We start from the raw sequence: 14086 nt of genomic DNA, 5'->3' as shown, positions 1-14086 counted from the left end.
GAGAGGATGGACCCTAAGTGAAACGTTCTGGTATCCATATATGGGATCCCACAGAGGAGGGGATGAACCCTAAGTGAAACTGTTATATCCTCGAGTAATTTCCATGGTATCCATATCGAGGACCCCATAAAGGAGAGGATGGACCCGAAGTGAAACGTTCTGGTATCCGTATATGGGATCCCACATCAGAGAGGATGGACCCTAATTGAAACGTTTATATCCTCGAGTAATCTCCATGGTATCCACATATGGGATCCCACATAGGAAAGGATGGACCGTAAGTGAAACAGTTATATCCTCAAGTAATCTCCATGATATCCATATCTGGGATCCCATAAAGGAGAGGATGGACCCGAAGTGAAACGTTCTGGTATCCGTAAATGGGATCCCACAGAGGAGGGGATGGACCCGAAGTGAAATGGTTATATCCTCGAGTAATCTCCATGATATCCATATCTGGGATCCCATATAGGAGAGGATGGACCCTAAGTGAAACGGTTATATTCTTGAGTAATCTCCATGGTCTTCATATCTCGGACCCCAGAAAGGAGAGGATGGACCCTAAGTGAAACGGTTATATCCTCGAGTAATCTCCATGGTCTCCATATCTGGGACCCCAGAAAGGAGAGGATGGACCCGAAGTGAAACGTTCTGGTATCCGTATATGGGATCCCACATAGGAGAGGATGGACCCTAAGTGAAACGGTTATATCCTCGAGTAATCTCCATGGTCTCCATATCTGGGACCCCAGAAAGGAGAGGATGGACCCGAAGTGAAACGTTCTGGTATCCGTATATGGGATCCCACATAGGAGGGATGGACCCTAAATGAAATGTTTTATCTTCGAGTAATCCCCATCATATCCATATCTGGGATCCCATAAAGCAGAGGATGGACCCTAAGTGAAACATTCTGGTATCCGTAAATGGGATCCCACATAGGAGAGGATGGACCCTAAGTGAAACGGTTATATCCTCGATTAATCTCCATGGTATCCATATCTGGGACCCCATGAAGGAGAGGATGGACCCTAACAGCGAAGTGCAGTGTCCATGTGGTCCTCATGCCGGTAATGAAACGGAGGCGGCAAAGAAATGCGTAAAAACGCTCACGCGCGACACAATACTGAAGTTTGACCGGTTTATTTATTTCAAGTACTTTGCGATCCATTATTATTTAACACCATTATATGCAAATCCCCCAAACCTATTCATTCTCCTCGGTGTGAGCGCACACATCCATCGCAGAGTGGTATATAATGTGATGTCACGGGTACTCACACTTCTCCTGTTTGACAAACGTGCTCTCGATATCGGGTGACCTCCCTGTTGACCTTTGTGCCGATAAAACACCTTGTCTACCTGTCTATCCTCGTCTCGTCTTCCTTTTCGGGTCAATAACGATTCCGTCCATGCGTTGCGCGCCTAACGTTGCTCCAGAAAGGACTACTGGCAAGAGGTTTTGTTGGGAGAGACTACAGGGGTTGGTGGAGGATGGGAGGGGGTTAACGGGCGCCTTTAAAACTCGCTTGTATTCCCCCCCCCGGCCCCCCCATAGCCTTTTGCCCCCCTTTCGCATCTTTCCATCTGCTCGTGTAAGCGAAGCGCGGGTGCTGCCGCTCTGAACTCAACATCTATGGCATCCCGGGACATCTTAAGGCGCTACATATGATGTTCTGCAGATGGCGATTTTTTTTTTTTTGCCCCTGTGCACGACAGCTGCCGAATAATGGTCAACGAGGCCGGACCGAATCCCTCCCCTGTTCTCCCGAATGGACCGGTGTCGGCGGTAAATGATCGCGCCCTGCGGCAGTGTGCGCTCCGATTGACGACACAAATCGTTTCGCCGCAAATTAATGTCCGATCTCTCTGTCCGCGCGCATTTACAACTGTTTCGCGTCGCCACCACCCCACCCCCCACCCAACCTTCAAACCCCCCTCCCCCCTCCAGCACCCTCTGAATGCCAAACAAAGGCGGCGCATTTTAACGTCCCGGCGCGCGCGTCCGATGTAGCGACTCCGTGGGCGACCCCCGTCGATTCCGCCCGCGAACACAAGACCCCCAGAGACGAGGCAGTCGTGTGCGTGAATCACCATGACTCTCGTGATAAATACGCTCAGGGTCTTTCCCGCGGCTCGCGAGCCGGGGATCGGCGCGTCGTGCGACGTGGAATAAAGGTGCATTCTCGCAGCGCCAGTTTTAATCCGATTGTCCTGCCCGCGTGCGACGAGCAACGAGACGTCGAGGTGTTGACGCTTTGACGGATGACAGAAGGACGCGCGGATGGAGCAGAGCGGCTTGCGGAGCCCGCCCCCCCCACCCCCGATATCCCGTGCTATGCAGCCTTCAAATCCCCGCCAGGCTTTCCAGCAGCGGAAGATCCATCGATTGTCAGAAGAGGATGAATTGATTAAAGTCGTATGTAAATGTGACCGCGATCTTGCATATTGTAGGCCGTAGAGCACGCAATGAAAAGTTGAACCTACGCTCAGCAGGCGATGTGCTCAGAGTGGTGCCGTGCCGTGCCGTGCCGTGCCGTGCCCCCCGACCGGTGGACCAAAAACACCTTGCACTTGGAAATCTGTTCCGTGCGTAAAAAGTCACCGAAGGCCTCGAAATGTTTCGCCACTTGAAAATAAAGGAATAAACCCACCAACCTTGGTTGGATGAACCTGCGAAAAGGAAATCTTCAAACTCCCCAAGATGCGCACACGTCCTGCGCTGCGGTGCGCGTTTCCCCTGTGACGTCATAGATCCTTCGTGGAAGGTTCCCACCATAAATGGCGCGAAAGGCACCCGTTTGATTATGCACAGCAATGACTGTTCGGAGCTCTCCCCCTCCCACCCCCCCACCTTTCCTATAAATCGCTCGTCTGAATAATGAGCGAGGGGTGCACGAGTTTGCGGTTATCAAGGGTGCCGATTGATCACACGACAAATTGCGGTGCAAGGGGGGGGGGGCGCGAACGCGCATTGACGCCAGGCCCCGATGGCCCCGGTCATTTCCGCCTGCGGAAGGGTCGTACGTTTAATTCGAGTCTTCCTTCTGAGGACGGCTCGACAAAAGGAACCGATTTGGGAAGTAGAAAGAAACAAAAGAGAGGGGGGGGGAAGTCTGGAAAACGAGATCGTGGCGTTTTTAATTTAATAAAATGACGATAAACTCCATTAAGATTCGATGAGAAGTAGAGGGGGGCCGTGGCTCTTCAATGCAAGGTTGATAAAAAGGGCTTTTATCGGTTTGCCCCCATCTCCTAAACCTCGTGCTCTCCTCTCTTTTGCCATCCCTGAACCCCACTGGCAGACTCCATTGTGGCGTGGAATCTGCTGCTGAAAACGCCGAGTGAATGGATGGGCTGACTTTGGGGGTCGGGTGAGTTCCAGTGCAGAACTTTGGATCGCCATTGGGTGGAAAGGGAAGGGGAGGGCGTGGGGTCGGTGGTCTAGATCACGGTGATTTGGACCGAGGTGGATGCAGGTTCAGGAGAGAGAGAACGTGCAGCGAGCGCATCCCTCATTCGGACGCATCGAAAGTGATGACTTCTTCAAAGATCCCTCGCTTTTCTGGTCTTCCTTTATTTGTTCGTCTTTCCCCTTGCGAGCTCATCCTTCTCAAACCCCAGAAACTGTTTGAACCACTTGTTCACCAGAAAGCTTTTCCTGAACCTCCCCCCCGAAACCTCCTCCCGCCTTCCACCCGTTAAATTCTCCTTCTCGTGGGACTCCAAAGGGTGAACCATTGTTGAATATCCCCACCAAGAACCGCCGCTGCCGGCGAGTTTCCTCCTGGTGCCAAATCAATCCGACGAATGGCGAAAACAAATTGATAAGTTCGCACACTCTGTCCCTTTGTTCTGTCCCTTGTGAATTATTGTTTTGTTCATGTTGGGTGTCAAAGTCACGTGCTTCCTTTATTTCAACTTCACTCAAAGAACCGCAAAGACAACGAGAAACGTCAGTTAAACAACTGCAGCCGTTAGCGACAGACAAGACGTATGTGAAAGGCCTGAGAAGCGAAGCTCATGGCTATGGATAGGCGGTTTGATCGGCGCCCCACAGGCAGCTCCGTGCAGCGCTTTTGATGCTTCCCGGGCAGGTTCGCAATGCCCTCGTTAGGAAAGACTCGCGACGGAGCGAGCGCAGACCCCCGTGAATCCAGGCACGGACCCCCTTGAACCCAGGCACGAATCGTGCTCCGCTCATCGGTCTCTGTTCACATGCTGAAGATACCTTTCATGTTTTTATGACAGCTGGCACAGCAAGAACACTCAGAAAAGTGTCTTAAAGGTCTACTGACACCATCTTAGTTGACAGTCATTCAGTGCAAGGTGGTAACCGTTCACCCATCCCCCCACCCCCCAATCCTCCTTAGCTTAAAAAGGGGGCTGATAGGGAATGTCCAACTTGACATTGCCCGTGATTAATGTATTTGAGGAAATTCATGAGCGTTTTATGTTGAAGGAAACGTAATTTTGCGTTTGAAAACTTCAGTGTTTGGAGAATATTTTTAAAGATATCAAGAAAAACAAGTGAAATCCTCCAATACAGCGCATGTGGTAAATCAAATGAGTGCACTAATGTTAAAATATGCAATTTATGCTATTTCAATTGAAAAACAATTAAAAAGCATACTTAATATTTGGAATGTAAAAATCTTGTTATTATTGTGATAAGCACCTTTATATATATATATATATATATATATATATATATATATATATATATATATATATATATATATATATATATATATATATATATAAACTTCTTCTTCTTCTTCTTTCAGCTGCTCCCGTTAGGGGTCGCCACAGCGGATCATCCGTATGATCCGCATCGTGATTTGGCACATGTTTTATGCCGGATGCCCTTCCTGACGCAACCCTGGTCGCTTCTTATGACACAGGGATATGGTACACCTATTTTAACCGGGGTATACACCGGCCCAGTACACTGGTGCTCATTTTGCTGACCTCGGAAGGATGACAGGCTGAGTCAACCCCCTGGTGTATATTAATTCAGTGGCCCAACGGGACTTGAACTCAGGACTCACCTTTATATATAACAGAAGGAATGAAATCGTTTGATACAGCGTGGCAGGAGGCCGCAAAAGAATGTTTGTAAGTAAATTTCAACTACTAATGCATGACAAAACACTTGTTTATGGCTAATATTAAAGAGAATGATGGCATAAGAAGAACTTCGCCTGGAATCCTCGTGCATAACACCGCCCACACAACGCACGTGGTGTCCCTCGACCAATCAGGAGCAGTGCAGTTACAGCATCATTTCCTTCAGCTTGATTGGTCTTGTCCTGCACGTGATGTTTTCGGGGTTTTTTTTCGTTCTTGTTGTAAGTAAATTTCAACTACCAATGCATGACGAAACACTTGTTTATGGCTAATAAAGAGAATGATGGCATAAGAAGAACTTAGCTTTCTGCATTCGGCGCGAAATGCCATGGTGGACGGAAATGACGTCTTTCGTTTGTTCGTTCGTTCGTACATGAGGGGAGCGTTTCTTCATTTTTTTCCGTCAAGCAATATATTAAATGGTTTTCACATACATAACACGTTAGTTTCACAAATTTCCATTGAAATACTCAGGTATTTCCATCAATTGTCACCATTTCCGTTGAGGTTACACACTGCATCTACCGGATGGCCGTCATTGGCTGTCTTTAGGCACGTGGCGGGGGGGACACCGGACCCACCGGAGACGTGGTAGACGACGCCGGGGACATTTCAAACTCAGTGCAATTGTATACAGCGCACGCGGTGTAAAAATTGATTTAATTGAGCCAATTTTTTTTTGAAAGCCTAAATTAGTCATCTGCAGAGGGCCTGGTGTTGGCTTAGTAGTTTGGGTGGCAGCTTGGGATCCAAGGGTCCTGAGTTCAAGCCCTGTTGGGCCGCTGAATTAATACACCAGTAGGTTGACTTAGCCTGTCATCCTTCTGAGGTCGGCAAAATGAGTACCAGCGCACTGGTAAGGGGGACACTGCATCAGCGGCATAGCCGCGTCCCAACCAATGATGGAACCAGCAGCCACAGGCTGCACTCGATAGAGAGAGAGAGAGAGAGAGAAAAAGAGAGAGAGAGAGAGAGAGAGAGAGAGAGAGAGAGAGAGAGAGAGAGAGAGAGAGAGAGAGAGAGAGAGAGAGAAAGAGAGAGAGAGAAAGAGAGAGAGAAAGAGAGAGAGAGAAAGAGAGAGAGAGAAAGAGAGAGAGAAAGAGAGAGACAAAGAGAAAAAGAGAGAGAAGAGAGAGAAGAGAGAGAGAGAGAGAGAGAGAGAGAGAGAGAGAGAGAGAGAGAGAGAGAGAGAGAGAGAGAGAGAGAGAGAGAGAGAGAGAGAGAGAGAGAGAGAGAGAGAGAGAGAGAGAGAGAGAGAGAGAGAGAGAGAGAGAGAGAGAGAGAGAGAGAGAGAGAGAGAGAGGAGTCATCTGCGGGACCAGCTCACTCGGGATGGGATGGGTGTATGTAGCTATTGCTGTGTGCTGATGAAGGCTGGGTTGTTTGAAACGTGTACACATAGCTCATTCTTGTGTGAATACAAATAATACGAGAAAAAAAAGGAAATACTTTTATTCATGAGATGCTCTATTTGAACACCTCTTTTTTGACTGGGCCACGCCCTGAGCTTCCTTCCATTTACGGGCGGAAACATGTAATGATGGAATAAAATGGATCGTCTGCTTATGCTGGTTTGCCAGCACCACAGTGTAATATTTTGAGGTCTAAACCTCCACCCAGAATTGCAGTGTTGCTTTTTGATTAGTGCATTAAGGTAGTTGTCAAAAAAGAAGATTTTTTTTTTAAAGCACCACTGCAGAAGTGAAGTCCTTGAGAGACATATACTGTTTGGAAGATGTACCAACACCTACTAATATAGCACTTAAGGTAATACAATCGTGGCTTATGTTGGTGTGATATTTGATTTCTGCTCAACCATTCACAGCAAGCTAGTTAAAACATTCTACATCTTATTAAATATGCTCAGCCATGTTGTGGGTGTTTTTATAAGGACATTTATGTAAGTCTCATATCCAAGCTCATCGAAAAATCCTTTCTTGGTTTGCGAAATAAAAAACAGAAACAGAAACAGATGATTCTGCTTGACAGTCATTTATTGCAAGACAGAACCACCCCAACCCCCACCCCAACCTCCTTTGCTTGTAAGGGGGTTGAAAGGGAATGTCCAACTTGACGTTGCTTGTGATGGATGGATTTGAGACAATCCAGGGGGGTTTATGTTGAACGTAATTTTGTTTTAAAACTTCAGTGTTTGGAGAATACTATTACTGCACGACTGTTAATAAAGATATTGTTTTAAAAATGATATGTATTGTTACGGGTTTGCCAGCAGGGTCACGAGGGGCTTCTCAGCCTGCTTCCTGACCTTTGACCCTGAAGCTGACCACAGATAACTCCAGGGCAGTACGAGTTGCCAAGCAATTACGGACGCCGTCTGAGATGATTAGTTTAGGTAAGGTCCTCACGTCAAATTCCCACGTTACCTTCCTGGCAAATTAATCTCCCTAGATTGGGAACCATGCTCACGACATCCCAATTCCTAGAAATCAAGAGCGGCCAGCGATACCGTAAGTATGACATCGCTCGTCTCTGACTGTAGCGAAACAGCGGGGCAAAACTCCCATCCACGATCTACATACACTGTTTAACCAATAGAGAAAGAGGGAATCAGGCAGTTTGGAAATGAATGGTCATGTTTAGCAAAATGTACGTATTTACAAGCACAGTTATGCACAGAGCGAAAGCAGTGTCACAAAGAACCTTACCCTCAAGCACATAAGCCCCTTAGTCATTCATCTCACCACAAATCTATAGACATAAGTGCCTCAATTATTCTGGGAAGCAAGATAAGCAAGGGTGAGAGGCAGATAAAGCGAAGTAGGTGGAGTATGGTATTGAGCCCAGCCTCACCCATACATGAGCCAGATGGCTCACGTGTAACGAACAAGGTGTGTGGTGCGGGTGATGGATAAGTGCAGGTGGGAGGTGCAGTGTATACAGATGCATATAATGCGAGCTCCGAAAAGAGCTGTTATGGACTTAGTTTATGCTTCACAACAGTGTGAGTCAATGAGGTGTGTGTGCTGAAAGATGCATAGTTATACGGTGTGTGTGTGTAAAAGACGTGTAAGGAGAGAAATAATTTCTGAGGAGATTTGGTCATGGGGGAGGTGTTCACCATTCCTGGAAACTTGTGGCTCCATTCTTGTTCAACCTGGTACTTCTCAGCATCGCATTCCCCTAAGCCCCTAACATGGTTCACCTTGACTCTATGAACTGACGCTCTAAAGTCTAAACTGACACTGAACAATGCTCAGAACCTCCTCCCATACCACCCCCTCCCTCCAGACTCCCACCCCACTCCTTCCCCTCCAACCACCTCCCTCCGGACTCCTGCTCCACCCATCGCTGCTCCCTCTTGTCTCCCACAAATTAAATTATTGTCCACTACGTCGCGGAATTAAAATCAATGATGTCATACGCAGCCATATTTTAGAAAATTACTTTACACCACATATTTTCAGGATTTCAAACATTAGGCAACATACTTTACATGGAGGCAAGCATGGCAGTGTTACAAGCTGCAACGGAACTGAAGTGGGGGTCAAAATAGCAAAATAAAAGCATTCAATTAAGTCAATGACATCATATTCAGCGATGCCTTCATAAAATTATTTTAATTTTTTTGCCCATGAATTACCACTGTACCATATACCGAACGAACACACACACACACACACACACACACACACACACACACACACACACACACACACACACACACACACACACACACACACACACACACACACACACACACACACACACACACACCCACACAAAGAGTATTGCACAGTACACTTTTCAGCGTCACCTTCACTAAGCACCTGACATGGTTCACCTTGACTCTTTGAACTGACACTGATCAACCTCCTTCCACACCACCCCTCCCCCCCCCCCTTCCTCCAGACTCCCACCTGGACTCTCAATAGACAGAGCAGCGTTGAATGAAGGAGCCTTGAAATAATCCATAATACGATATGGATTTCCTGCTCTCCTGAAAAAATTCCAGATGCACCTTACAGAGTCGGGAATGCTTTTGGTTCAAATGGCCGAAAAAAAATGTTTGACAGATCAGACATGCCAATCCCCACCTCTTTCATACTTTTAAATAGACTCAATCTAGGTCCGTCATATAAAGGGAACTTACAGAAAAAGATGGTTGAAATCTTCAGGCTTCCTACAAGTACCGCAGGTCCCAGTAGAGTGAAACCCCATCCGATGGAGGAAAGAATTAAGACAATAGTGCAGAAGGAGGGATGACAGCCTTGCTTACATAAATACACTTAGTTATCAGAATCGCTAATTTCTTTACATTTTCAGATTTCACTCCAGATTGACATTTATTTAGTCGAGGAGATCCGATTCTCTAATCCAAAGCCAGATTTCTATTAAATACCTTACTTAGTGTGTGAGAGGTCATTGTGGTTCCAAGACAAGGCATTTTTGAGTAGACCGAATAAAATGGCGGCTGCAGAACTCAGCAGTGTGGGATCCCCAAAAAGTGGAAGATATGAACCATAGAGGATCTTTTTCTGATTGCCCAATTACTTCTGGGCCACCCGGTGTGTATGTATATATACATATATATTGTTGCGGATGTGGAAATTCACAAAACACCATTCAGGTTCCCCGAAGATCAGTTATTTCGATAAGTAAGTGTTTCAGGTGAGAATCCCCACCAATGTGTAAAGTGATATATTCGTGTGCCGGGCGGCAAATCTTTGAGGTAGCCGTTATTCTTCCTCTGTCTATTTTAACAAACATCGCAATGCCATCATCTCCAACAAACATCGCAACGCCATCATTTCCTACAAACATTGCAACGCCATCATCTCCTACAAAAACGCCATGCCGTTATCTCCTACAAAAACGCCATCATCATCGACAAACAACGCTCCCTCTGCCCAAGCCGCCATTGTGCGCCACGACGTGAGCCAATTTACATAATTGGATCAAAACGAGGGTTTCCCCGACACCAACCCATGACGTCAAACGTGGGGTTCCCAGTGAGGCTTACCAGGGGTAAGATGGGTGAAAAGTGGGCAGAGCCCGGCCTGAGGTGAGAGGTCGAAGGGCGGCTGCCCCAGGCCAATATAAGGGCGGAGCTCGAACGAGTTCGGGGTTTATTCGGCAGATTCATCGCTCTCTGGAGACGGGCAGTCGCGGGAGAGGAAGACACACGGAGCACGCATTTGGGGGAGGCAGACGGTGGCGGCAGCACGGAGAAGCGGGAACTTGGGATATTCGTCCCTCTCTGGAGTCGAGCAGCTGCGTCGTGGTCCAGGCGAATGGCCCTGAGATGGTCGAGCGACGCTGAGGTAGTGAACGGGCCCAAAGAGCATCAACTCTAAAAGAGCAAAAGACCTGTTCACTCCTCCGAGCGCGTCGCTGGCCAGGCCCGACCGACCAGGCCGCAGTAGAGGCCGGACAACCGATGGGAACAGAGCAAGCCACTCGCCAAGCTGCTCAAGCCGCCCGGCTGCTAAGCGACTGGCGCGTAGCAACACAAGGGCCAAACAGGAACATCCGGGGTCACCGACCCGAAGACTTTCGAACCGCCACAAGGGGTGGCAAGGTAACCTGTGCGGCCTCTTGTGAGCCTTCAGTCACCCAGGCTCCAAGTTGGAATAAAGGCTCATGAACCCGTTTCTTTTCCGAGGTTTTGTATGAAAATCTGTGGCGCCTTGTCTTTATAAGTAGAATTGTTGGTAAAGTCGTGCCTGTACATAATAGACATCGGCTGTAGGCTTTGCTTGTGTCATGTCCCCTGCCCCCCCCCCCCCATTGATTGCATGCCTGTATAAATAAATGCCCCCATTGTTTGAATGTCAATCTGCTCATTGCGTCATTTCCTCCCATTGACTTCCACGGCACGTTCAGGAAATTAGCCGGCTATTAAAGGCAAATAAAAGTGGTCATTTGGTCCGACGGAACTTGGCGAATAAAACCACTTGGCATCGCACACGGAACGAGCGCGCTTAGCGGCTTGTTTCCGTCCGAGTCCCGTCGAGGTATAAATTCTCGGTACTTCTGTCTGCGCGGATAATTAGGTATATCGAGATTCGGCGATTAACCCTGTCCCGCGTGGACAGAATATTGACAGTTTATGGTGTGTTAAGGCATCCGTAGCAGGTTTCCGGAGTTGTCCAGAAGCTATGACTGAATTCCGGGTTTCGGCAGACGGGCGACTGCGGTTAGGCCTGAAGCGGTCGTGCGTGGCCGTCCGAACCGGCTAATTCGTAATATATATATATATATACATACATACATATATATATATATATATATATATATATATATATATATATATATATATGTATATATATTGTTGCGAGCCAGGGGTCGGGTGAGAAGACCACAAGGTGGGGGAAGCTATCTCGGTTCCCACCAGACTTCCTGGAAATGTAGGCTGTTGCACACAGAAAATTCTGTGATGCGGCAGGTCCCTTAACCGACCATGGACGCCAATAACTCAACCTCGTGACCTAGGGTCCTCCAGTCTGTGGGTTAATCGGGTTACCTAATTAATCACGTGATCTAATTACCGGGGAACACGCCCTCGGTACGCCTTGTCCAAACCGGATCACTTTACCGGATCGGATGCAGCTGAGTGACACTGCCAAGGACGTACTGGCTAAAAGGAACGGATTGTTGGGAATAAAGTCCCGGCTAAGCGAGAATTCGTACCATGCTGGATCAATCGAAGAAAAGACAAAAACGAGCAGGGAACATTCCTAATGATAATTTATTAACAATGGGCGAGGAATGGTATGTGGCACGATCAGGATTTATTGGGGTGTGTTGTGTAGCGATAGGGGAGAGAGGTGTGGTGCAGCAACTAAACAGGCAACTTACAAAAGGGACACAGAGCAGACTTAAAAAGAAAATAATAACAATAATAATGATGATAACGATCTTCTGCAGTCTTACTTAAGCAGACAGGTGCCAGGATACGCATGCACACACACAGACACAGAAAACCAGATGAAGAGGGAGTATTGTAACAAGAAGGCAAAGGAGTTGAGGCGACGATCTGGGTACCTTTGTGCTCGATAGCACGGCACGCCACCAATACGTTTCGGGGGAGGGGGGATGCTCCGTAGTGCGGCACCCGACAGCTGGCGCGTCATCGAGTGTGTGGAGACCGTGTTCGTGAAGGAGGGGCTTGAGTGGAGTGGGACCAGATTGGCGGGTGTGGTTAACGTCGTGTGGGCGGAGACGATGACGCGGAGTCCAGAGAGCAGGAGGCGGGTCGTGCGAGAGACAAGGGCGAGGCCAAAGCGAGCGAGCGAAAGAGAAAGAGCAAGGTGGAGGGACCGCTCCAACCTTTATAGGACTTGCAGCGCGAGGGGAGGGGCCACCCCGAAGCGAAACATCATCACCTGATTCAGGCACTCCGATTGGCCCCGACCCCTCACGTGGCCCACTAACTTTGGCCGGAAACCGCCTCACTTCGTTTCCGGCAAGTTCATCTTAGACAGTGGCAATATTCCGCTCCAACCCCACGACATGACACGAATCGCCCACACCGAAATTGGCACGTGAATAGTCCTGCAAAAACCGCCCGGGCCATGCCCTGGCGACCGGCCGAGGGTCCAGCATGCCCGCCCAGGCGTTCGACCAGCGCCGATCAACGCACCCGCTCCACGCGCATCAACGTGGCCCGCACTGAACATTCCCCGGCTCAATCGTAGCTGGTGGTCGTGTGGCAGCTTCGCTGCCGAGGTAGCCATCATTTCTTGAAGCACGACTGTGTCGCTGATGCAGTGCCACTCTACCAGTACAGACACTGGAACTGGTACTCATTTTGACGACCTCGGAAGGATGACAGGCTGAGTCAACACCCTGGTGTATTAATTAATTCAGCGGCCAACGAGGCTTGAACTCAGGACCCGAGGAACCCAAGCTGCCACCCAAACCACTGAGCCAACACCAGGCTCTGATCGCAGCTTCGCTAGCAGGAGAGATGAGAAGACATTCACCATCTGTAGAGAATCCGCTGCTGCCAGCAAGGGTCGAAGGTACATCGTTATGCATAAATCCATGCATGTTTCGCGAGCGGCGTATGTGTCTGCCTTAGAGCACATTCTATAGTGCGTGGGGTTCGGCCATTACGCACGTGGCCAGCGCCCGCGTTCGCACGACTCCGCTCGCGTGTGCGCGGGGCGAACACCAATATGTGTCGGATATTGAGGTTGAAAAGGAATGCGCCGCCTACTACCTCACACACTCGTATCCAACCCAACGTGGCGTGGAGTTGCCTTTATCGGCCTCCGTACGCGTTTCATGCAGCATGGGCGTCGTGCTGGCTGTGTTTGTAAAAACACCATTCGTGCAACCTCTTCTGAGGAATTCATTCGCATGCCTTTTTAATGTAACCGGCAATCTTCCCCAGATCATTGGAAGCTTGAGTCGATAATCCCGCACTGATAAGCGCACTATCTGACTCGCTGCACACGTTGGGTTTAGGGCTCGCTTGGGAACGAGGGCTCTGCGCCAACTTTTCCTCACAGCGGCACCGCACCGTGGGCCCTCATGGAGGCCCACCTCACAGCGAAGGCGCACGTGGCTGATTTACCTCAGGAATAATCAGACGAAAAGAAGAGTGGGGATGAAATGAAGAAAAAATGATGCAAAAAAACCTAGCTATGAGATCATCACAATGCACTCCCTTGTTGTCCTGCTAGACAAAAGGAAAGGGACTATCTACACGTATAACAAGTGGTGCCAGGCACAACAAATCCCACCCATTTAAGGCATAAAGTTAATTTGTGGATCAAATTTAAATTTGATACATTCTTAATATAACCTGAATGTTGATTATAAGGAATAGAATAAGGAATATTTTAGTCTGAGTTTGAAGTCAATTAAACCATTTTTGACGAAGTTATGAGCGAAAAACGATTTTGACCTTTACGTGACCTGACCTTGACCTAATTGGACCCAAAAGTGAATGGGGTCGTCCAAGGTTCATTACCCACCTGTGGATACA

General features: G+C 48.3%; 1 protein-coding gene across 5 annotated transcripts in view; it reads right to left on the bottom strand.

Annotated features, from left to right (window-relative positions):
* Positions 1-13145, bottom strand: part of LOC147011819 (netrin-1-like) — a 194021-nt gene extending 180876 nt beyond the window's left edge. The window contains exon 1 of one of the 5 annotated variants that reach the window (XM_085857095.1): positions 12136-13145. In XM_085857095.1, the coding sequence (XP_085713221.1) occupies positions 12136-12224 (89 nt within the window). In that variant the 5' untranslated portion in view covers positions 12225-13145. Of the gene's footprint in view, positions 1-1281; positions 1510-2658; positions 2794-12135 lie in introns of those variants that run through there. The other 4 variants (XM_085857096.1, XM_085857098.1, XM_085857097.1 and 1 more) reach the window with 4 other exon arrangements.
* Positions 13146-14086: the final 941 nt, after the last annotated feature.

This window comes from Eptatretus burgeri, chromosome 15, assembly GCF_056783735.1.
Source record: "Eptatretus burgeri isolate ZD-2024b chromosome 15, Ebu_testis_v1, whole genome shotgun sequence".
NCBI lineage: Eukaryota > Metazoa > Chordata > Myxini > Myxiniformes > Myxinidae > Eptatretus > Eptatretus burgeri.
Note: the sequence above shows the minus strand (reverse complement) of the source record. Positions and strands in the feature narration are given on the sequence as shown.